We start from the raw sequence: 10266 nt of genomic DNA on the forward strand, positions 1-10266 counted from the left end.
AATTAGAAAAATTATTCCCATTATATCTTAAATTATTTTATTATAATCGATAATTGAAGCTTAATTTATAACTATTAATTATTTGTTATAATAACATTAAATATTTGTATTATTTCATGAAATTCAAACAAGAATTAATATGTCCATCCACTAACAGTGGGGGACCATATTGTATCCATTTCTTCTATGAATAAGTTGGAGACCGTGTTAAAAAACCCAATATATAATAAATTGAGTAGACCACATAATTTAACTATTAATTTCATATATTGATTTAAGTTTAAATATCCTTTTTTGACACCATTTTTGTACAAATTAATTACGTTGTTGTCAGCATTTTACTAACAAACATAAAAACTTAATCAAACAAATCTCACCGATTTTGTCTGTCTGTCGGTTTTGTTTTTTATTTATAATGTCTGAAACTTTTGTAATGTGTCGGAGATAAAAATAAATGTTATTTGTAAGAAGTTAATTGGTAAATGAGTAGATATAGATTACGTGTTGAGGTAACATGAAGATACAATGTTAGGTGTTATAAGGAGATGCATAGTGTGTACATAAATGCTGACGAGGACTTTCAAGTAACCGAATTGAGGTTATCAATTTCGATTTTACCAAATTTCTTATCATACTTTTGTGTCTGTCTCACAAATGGAGGTGATCGATAAATTTTCAGAATAATGAGTCATCGATTTGTCACCATCGTTAAATTTATTTAACTACTGTACTAAGAATATAATAATTCAATTAAAATAAATAAATAAATAGATAGTGATATAACTTTATAATACAAAAAGTAATATTTAAAAAAAAAATTAGAGTAATATTTTTTTAACTGTCAATGAACTATAAATACCTAGCAAGTTACTAACTTGTGAGACTTTGTTATTCCTAATTTGTAGACTTATGGTCTATATAAATAAATAAATAAAATCCACAGTTGAAATCCTAAGACAATAATCCTCCTTTTGATGGGAGATAAATATGAGATTAACCTATATTTAATGAACAGATCCAACCATCTCCCTTACTTTTTTATCTCAATGGAGCAAGTTGTTGAATACAAAAAAAATACTAAAATAATTGGATTGTGCTTAAAAACCATTCATAAATCTTTCAAAATATGAACATTCATCAAGTCGATACATATTAACAAGCTAAGGAGAATTGACCATAGCTTTTAATAAATTTTCTATCCAAAAACTTCCACATAAACAAAAGTTTCTTTGAAACACAAATGTTAGTTAAAGCAATAACGAAACGAGAAAAAAGGAATTTTATATTAATTCGGCTCCCCACTAAGACTGGCTCAACTCTTGTATACCTGTAAAGTGTTCAATATCCATGGGTCCACAGCGCTAACACAATAACCAACACTCAAATTTATTAAAAAATTCAGACCAATAAGTAAAACTCAATGAAATTCATTCAATTTTAACTGGGGTCCCCAATGAATCATTTGATTTAATGAGGTAGGCACGAAACTAAGAATAGCATATCATCGAGAACAACAATACATTGATTATAACATACATTCAGCTTATCCAAACAAACAGGTTCCTATAAAGATTACAGACTCCACAATTACTAATATTAAAGGTAGCTTCACAAGGAATTATAGTGAAACAAATGTAACACAAATAAAAGACCAAGACACTATTCTGGGACTTGTGATCATAGACAATATCTTTAATAGCAGTTAACCATCAAAACCCGGCATTCGGCCGTTTATACCATAGTTTTCTTTCCACACCTTTCTCATATCCAGCAACTTCAGTATAGTAGACAAAACACAGTCAACACTTCCAACACCGACTAGCTCCTGCTCCTGGATTTTTCCATGGCCCTTGGAGCTGCAAAGAAAAGAAAAACTACTTAAGCTTGAACACGGAAACTTGTTTTATCATGAGTTACAATTTACAAGGAAACAAACTGTAGGCAACCATAGTCGACAATTGCGTATATAAACTAATGATACTTCCAAACAAGGTTCCTTGTGTTACACATGTTTCATGCAAACTCAATCCAGCTAATCCTTGAATTAAACCCCTTTTCATTTAGTGAAAAAATATCTGAATTGGCACTGTCTGAAAATAACAAATCCAGTATTATTATCATTATCTATAGCTGCATCCATTTCATGATAAATCTGAAGAAAATCAAGCACGTTTCCATGATCATAATCTATTAACTTGTAGATTCAACAGCCTCACTTAAATGCATCAGGATCACAATCTACTACCGGCTATTAGCCCTGCCTCGCTACCCTTAGATTTAAAACAGAATATCAAAACGAATTATCACCCAGAAAACATACCTAAGCCAATGGCATCAGAACCCTTCATGATTTTAAGCCTTTTGCATGTGTCAATGAACATACTGCAAACAAAAGAAAATTTTCATTTAACCATGGATGCAAGCTAGATTGAAGCGAAACAACAATTCAGTGATTTTATTCCATCATTCTTCCACTTGACAATATCTCAGTACAAATAGAACTAATTTGCTAGACTTGATACCAGTACAAATGTGAATATTAGCACATTCCAATAGGAAGCATAACCGAGTTTCAATACAAGAAAAATCCTAACCATGATCAGGTTCTTAGTGTGCAACTATGAAACAAACTTATAACATACATTAAACTTTAAATCTATGTGTTCAGACTGAAAAAATAAAATGACCCATCCCCCAAAATTCTTTCAAATTGAGGCACGTTACAAAACGGAATGTGAGTCCGTTAATAGAAAGATAACAATCATTTTAGAATGGAGTCAAACTTCTGTTGGAAGAGGTTACATAAATCACTCTAGATATTAAGTTTAACGAAAATTCCACGAAAGACAACAATTGTAATTAAAGGAAAACATGAGAAAAAAATTAACATATGAGATGTTTTACAGTCCTTATGACTAGGAAGCAGAAATTTAGAAAACGAAATTTTTCAGGTGGATAATTCCTTAACAATTGGAGTCGGTGGCAACATAACATACCACTGATTCAAGAATAATTTATCACTTCATAAATTTGTCAAAGCACCTTGCCCGATTGATATAGAAACAAATATAACTCATTAAAAGAATAATTTCAGAAGTTGAAAACACAAAGATTGTTATAGCTAAGACAAGGTTCAGAAACTTACTCCGAGGGTACATTTCCCATAATTATTAAAAGAATGCAACGAGAACTCCCAGGGTACATCTCCCATAATTATCAAAAGAATAAAACGAGAAGTTCAAAATGCAAAGATTGTTAGAGCCACAAAAGGTTCAAAACTTACTCCCACGGTACATCTCCAACAAGCATCCAGTCACCATCTTTATCTTCATAAGTAAGTACATATTCCGAACCATGCAGGAGGTCCTTCAGCTTGCTCTCACTCAACATTTCTCTTCCTGGCACTCCATGGGAACCACATTGACCTGGTATTACAGACATGTCATAAATGATGAACTCATTCAAAAGATACATTTTAGAATGGAAGAAAAGTGACCAATAAAATGTCAAGAATAATTAGCAATAAAAAATTTGCTCAAACAAATCAAGGCTGTAAGTCTGTAACATATCACCTAGAGTGAAACAGCTGAACATCTTCTCAAGGGCAGAAGACAGTTCTTGGTATGTTGTATAATTTCTCAGATCTACCTTCCTCAGATAGGGAGCACCATCCATGCTGACCTTCACAAACAGAGCGGCTGGACCTGGTTTTCCATCTACTTCATCATTGTTCTTTGAAGTGGTGGCCAATGAGTTTTTCCTAAATGATCTTATAGGAGGCCAACCAACAACTTGTGCCCTATCACAGATATGAACTAATTAGCATAATTCGAAATGTATGGAATAAAACTTTTGAGGTCTTTTGTCCAACTTCAAGATTCTCCTGAAGATTATAGATCATTGATCTAGCAAGTTCCACTTACTTAGAAGCAGGTGCACTGCCACTGATAGAAGCTCCTGTATGGTTAAGGCCAGTTCCATTTGCTGCACAAGGACGTTCCTGTAACACCTTGCTTGGTAGTTCTTTCACTGTGGTTGGCTGAATCCCAGAAGGTTTAGGTGATAGCATCATGTTTATCCCTGCATTTCCAGGAAACTTCCCCAAACAACATAGATTGTGAAGAATCAGAATCAGAAGTAGTACGAAACATTTATTTAACTTTGTTAAAAGGAAAAAATTTCACCTCAGTGTCCATTGTGTCAGCAAAACCCCTTTTATTGCCCGAGACCACAGTTTTCTGGGACAATGCGAAGATTCCATCCTTTGTAGGAAGCAAGGGGAACAGTGGTTTCTCGTCAAGTTTTGATGAGGTCAATGGGAAAAGATCCGGATTCCTTTCAGGTGACTGGGATCCAGGAAGGCCCAGCCTCAACTCAGTAGCCTTCAAATTCAGGTTCTTTTTCTCATTAGACAAGCTCGGGACAGTAGAACTTTCCACCGAAGAGCAATCTGAGAATCCCAGGTAATTGCGTTCTTTGAATCTAGCCTCATGTGGGGAGAAACATTCCATGGATGGTGAAGATGCAGACGCTACCATCGAGGCATTGCTCTGCCCTTCATCTTCAGTAACCAACAGAGGCGGAGACATCAGACTCCAAATTTACGAACTGTATCGAACAAAACCATTAGAAACCACAATTCACTTGACAGATTGCCAGAAAGATAAGCTACACAAAATCATGAATAACTTTAGGATATTCTGTCCACTAAGTATGATTTTATAGCATGTAGATTTTACAACTCTAAATGTTTTAATCAAATGATACATAATCCAAATGCTCATGCATACCAAATCTTACATACCCAAACATTCAATTATGTAAACATTTACTTCGATTGAAGAAGGCATACCACACCCTATCTGTTAAAGTAAAGTTTATGAAACTCCAATGGACGCAAGTTAATAAATGAAATAAATTTCACAAAAAATGTTATTGAAAGTGTCCTTATATTAATGTATGTGTGTGTTTATTACGCACACCGAATATAGAATTACACCAGGTGTTAAACTTAGTAAAATGCCACTTCTAGTAACTTTTACCTCTAATAAATTTTATCAATTCCACCATTAAACCATGGACATTATTGTGAGCATAAAACTTTATATGAATAAGACATTTGCAGATGCATAATAAAAAAGTTACTATTTCGCATATATCATAAATAGCGTATTACACAATAAAACAAAGTGAAATGATTAAGTATCCATTAAATTTTTAATTTATATAATTTTGTGGACTCGATCTAATTAATGAGAACTTTAAATCAAACATTATCAAAAAATTACTTCGAATAAAACAAAGTTATTGAAAGCATCCTTTTAATAAAAAAAAAAAAAAAAATCTGAACAATGCAACCAAAAAAACCTTGAATGAGTTTTCTATGGCCACCACTGATCATTTAGAAAATAAAACAAAGACCAAAAACTTATTTCAGTAACCAAACGAAAACAATGCTAAATTGCTACAATAGTCAACTAAAGAAATATCTTGACCCCCTTCTCACTCCGAAAATGAAAACCTAACCTCTCACTCCACCATAACCCATCCATTACAGAAGCTACATCACAAGCGAAATAGAAAACGCCAAGAAAATTTGTATATTTTCTTTCACAAAAAACCCAACAAAGCATATGGATCATCTGAGTAGCATTTAGTAGAAACAAGCTATTCAATAAATGAAAACTAAAAAACTGAAAAATTGTAGACTAAGACCGTAGTCAACCTTTCATTTTCCTCCTTTTTATTTTATTTTTGCTGAAACTTTTATACATATATGCTGCAGAGCTCAAACTTTTATCAAAGATAAAAACAAAAAAAGCGAGGAAAATGAATACCTGAGAAATTGAAAAAATATATATAAAGAAAAAAAAAGTGTATTGGTTAAATCAGATCCATTTTTCACGAAACCTTCCAAAACAATTCCATTTTTCCAACAAAAAAAAAAGGTAATCACAGGCAGAGGCAGCTACGGAGTGCTGTGAACGAACATTTGAGAAATTGAAAATAAATAAATAAAAATATAGATATAAAGAAAAGAAAAAAAAGAGAGAAAAGACACGCATTCTATCCGAAACAGGAAAGAAAGAAATTAAAAATGGAGCGAAAATGAAAAAAATAAAAATAAAAAGAGAGAGAGAAAAGACAAATGGAATAGAAAAGTGAAGCAGGGGCGCACGCACCTGTGGAAATGGAGATTGGGAGAATGAAGAAGAGAGATTGTTGTTGCAGAGAGGAAGAGAAAGAGAAAGAGTGTGTTGAGAGTGAAACCTAAAGAAAAGAGAGACAGAGAAAGAAAAGCTCAAGGCCCTTCCATTAACCACAAACCAACAAAAGCTTTGGAGTGTGCATTCTGCACACATCACACACAAATTAAATGAACCCTTCTTTTACCATTAATTAATTAATTAATTCAAAACTAAATAAATAAATAAAGTAGACAGCGCCGATAAAGCCAAACACCTCCTGTCGCTAACCCATTATTTAATTAATTAATTAACTTAATGGAAATTTTCTTTTTAGCCTCACTCTAATATTACCATCAAATATTTAAAAAATTTATTGATAATTTTATTTTTCAGAAAATAAAGTTACTTTTTAATAACGCTTTTTCAGTTTTTAGGTTTCACCATCATTAATACATCGCATTCGCGTAGCTGTATCTGAATCAAACATTTATCCTATGTCCTACATTTGGTTACTCCTAAATTAGAAGTTTGACCCTTTCGTGGGAACAAAAACCTTAAAGCTTTTGACTTTAACCTCTCTCCACATAAACCTTACCAAGAAATTGTTTTATTTTTGTTTCATAAATATAACATTTTTTTTACTTTCATAGTTCATTAATTACATTTTAGATAGAATCCCTAAACTTAAGAGGTGACAATTTTCATAAGTCAATGACATGACATTCTACCCGAAACATCATCATTTATTCTAAATCAAGTATTACAGAGACAAAACTCGAGTATTTTTAAAATTGCAGGACCACAATCGAAAATAAGAATAATAAAAATGATTCAGAACATGTCATTATTGTAATGCTTTTCAATTGTGTTAGTTTGTTATCTTATTTCCTTATTTAATTTAATATTATATGCATATTCACCCATGATGAAAAAGTTATTTTGTGTGCAATTTAATTTAGTGTTTTCGGTCGGGTACGACTGTTTTGACTCTCGGAACATATTAAAATGGATAAAAACTATTACACTCAAGCATAAAATTAACAAGATTAATTAAATATTAAATATTAAGTAATATATTTTTAATTATAAATTAAATTTTTAATCAGGTCCAATAATAAAGATTTAAAATAAATTATATAAATAAACACAAATCATAAGAATTATATACGACATCATCTAGTATTAAATACATTGAGTGTCGAGTGCTGAAGTTTTACTTAAACATCAGAGTATCTTTTATCGATATCATCCGAATTCGAGAGAAAGGAGAGAAAAACAAATCAACCTACCAAGAAAGAGTTCAATCATTCTTTGGTTTCAATTTTTAATTTTTTTCTTAAGCATAATTTATTTTTCACAAAAACTATAATTGTAAAATAGTTTTTAAAACTTTTTCAAATTAATTTATCTACAAAAGAATATTTTAAAAATGGTTTAAAGTTCAATATAAAAAAAAGATAAAATTAAATATTGAACCGTTAAATATATTTATCGTTCATAAAAATATAAATTTTAGTTTAAATTCTAACTTTTAAAAAATTAGTTTTGATTTATATTTCCTGAAAAATATAGAAAAGTTGTTGTATGCATGTTTTCTACCTTTAAATTTCTTAACAAATTTTAAAAAAATCATATACCACTTTTTAATTTTTACTCATTTCTGTCATTTATTTTGTTCACTTCTTTAAAAATTCAATACGAAATATATCATTAATCCTTACTTGTGGAAGAAAAAAGGGTTAGGTTATATAAGAACTAAAATTAGAGGATTTAAAAAAAAACAAAGGCAAACAATATTAGTTTTGAAATTTAATAAACAGAAAATAAATTAGGAAAATTTTAAATCAAAATCAACATGAATTAAATATTAAAAAGAATAAACCATACAAATGATCTTTTATTTTAAAAATTTTAATCAATTCGGTCCTTATCTGTTAAAAAATTTTAATTTAATCTTTCACATTTTTAAAGAAGTTTAAAATATGTTTTAATTTCCACAGCATTTAAAATTAAATTCATTAACTACTTCCTCTCTTTTTTCTTCAAATGTATTTCTTTTTTTTCTTACATCATATTAATTTTAAACAATAAAAAGTCATTGTGAATCACTTTAAAAATATAAATAGTAAAATTGTTTTTTTTATAAAATAAGAGACTAAATAAAATAAATTGTGAAACATAAAAGAAGTAAAAAAGTATATTTAAGAAGAGGAAACACGTAGGACTATGGTTATGATTGATTAAGAGGGAGAAATGAAAAGCATTGAGTGTAGAACTTTGGACCGAGACAAGAGAAACAGGAATAAATTAATACCTTGTCGCTTTTTCCAGAAGCTAATAATCACACCCTCACTTCTATTTTCTTTAATTAACTACTCATTAATTAATGTTTATTTATGTCGTGTTATTTTATGAGAAAAAAATAGAAAAAAATTGTTAAAATTATTAAAATAAGATTTGAATCTAACTTAATCTTATATTATAAAATATTGTTATAGTGAAATGAATTTGAGTAAATATTTGTAGAGTGAAATGAATTTGAGTAGTGAAGCATGATGAATGATGATGATTAAGACTGTGTAGATATTTGAAGGATGAAGCATGCAGAAAAGAAAAGAAGCAGGAGAAGACATGAGAGAGTGATTTACTGACATGAAATCATTACTGCACTCTATGGAGGAAGCAAACCACAATCTTCGCCCATAACATAACCTTCAACAGATTGGGCACTGAAAAAGTGTATAATTGAATTCAGTAACACTCAACTCACTAACCCAAACACTTCACAAATATCAGACAACAAATATTTCCAAAGGATTCTTCATTCACCTCAAACAACCAACAAACACACGACCAAAACCCCACTAATCACTCACCACTGCCTCTGCTTACCAACAAATCGTACCTACCCTCACTCCTCTAATTCTCCAACAAATATATGTATTTCCGATTTTCTCTCCGTTTCGTATTAGTGTCTCCGTTTCGTATTAGTGTCTGTATGAAATATATTATCGAATATATTTAAATTTACTTTACTTTTATAAAATTATTTAAGATTTTTAGTTATTTACGTATTATAAAATGAAGTGAGAATGTGAAAAGATGAGTAGAAAGGTGAGAGGTTTGTGTAGAATTGCAGTGAGAATGTGAATAAGATGGTCAAAGATTATTAAATGAGGGAAAAGATTATAAAAAGGTTGAGTGAAAGGAGAGAAAAAGAAAGAGAAAAGAGTGAAGTGGGTGTTTGTTGGGGGACAACAAAGTAAGAATATAACTGGTTTTGCCGGTTCCTGACCCCACCCTCCTCCTTCCTCCTTAATATATTCTTTTTCCATCATTACTTTTTTTTTTCTTTTTTCACTTTCATAATATTGTTTCACTTTTTCAAAATATAATATTTTTTTATTATTTTAGTTAACATGCATGTATCAAATAAATTGACTAAAGATGAGATATTGGTTACCTGGAGCAGAAAGCTTCTAAAATTGATGTTAGAATATTTTTTTAATAATACTGATAATGTAATTTAAAATATGTGTTAATATAATAAAGTGCTAAAATTAAATATAATATATTTCATGTTTGATTTTCTCCATCTTGTGTTTGCAAAAGACCAGACAAGTATGTGCAGAGTTTATCAAAAAGGCATTCTTGTTGAATTTTATGGAATTTGATCAAACTTGTGGACAATTTGACTCACTTTTTTTTATTTTAATTTACTTATATGTTTAAAAAATATATATTACTTTACTAATTATGTCTCAGTCAAATAAATGATAGGTTACGTTTTTTAATTGAGTCTGAATAAATAAATAAATTAATTTTTAAAGTATCTCCCATTTTTGGGTAGGTAGAAACAATGAGTTTATGTTATTTTCCTTTAATGTAATCCTTACCAGTCCTCTTCTTTTTCAATCAAAAAATCATTATTTTTTTTTCTTTCAAACAAATTTTAAATTTCATATCAGTGAAGATTTATAATTAATAGATATTAATACTACATATAAAATGATGATTATCACAGTGAAAAAAATCTAACAAAAAAAGTAACAATCAAACATCCATTTATAAGTATCAT

At 30.0% G+C, this 10266-nt stretch overlaps 1 protein-coding gene across 2 annotated transcripts; it reads right to left on the reverse strand.

Moving 5' to 3' along the window:
• Positions 1 to 1501: 1501 nt before the first annotated feature.
• Positions 1502 to 6371, reverse strand: LOC137808691 (auxin-responsive protein IAA8-like). Of its 2 annotated transcripts, none has more exons than XM_068609941.1 (7): positions 6183 to 6371; positions 4185 to 4608; positions 3924 to 4096; positions 3573 to 3799; positions 3284 to 3425; positions 2321 to 2382; positions 1502 to 1856 (listed from the first exon to the last, which is right to left on the reverse strand). In XM_068609941.1, the coding sequence occupies exons 2-7, from the start codon at positions 4587 to 4589 to the stop codon at positions 1819 to 1821; spliced, it is 1047 nt and encodes a 348-aa protein (XP_068466042.1). In that variant the 5' UTR covers positions 4590 to 4608; positions 6183 to 6371; the 3' UTR covers positions 1502 to 1818. The 2 variants fall into 2 exon arrangements, with proteins under 2 accessions (XP_068466042.1, XP_068466043.1); XM_068609942.1 differs by lacking the exon at positions 6183 to 6371 and adding an exon at positions 4805 to 4921.
• Between the last annotated feature and the right edge of the window lie 3895 nt (positions 6372 to 10266).

The sequence above is a fragment of the Phaseolus vulgaris genome, chromosome 3 (genome assembly GCF_000499845.2).
Source record: "Phaseolus vulgaris cultivar G19833 chromosome 3, P. vulgaris v2.0, whole genome shotgun sequence".
Classification (NCBI taxonomy): domain Eukaryota; kingdom Viridiplantae; phylum Streptophyta; class Magnoliopsida; order Fabales; family Fabaceae; genus Phaseolus; species Phaseolus vulgaris.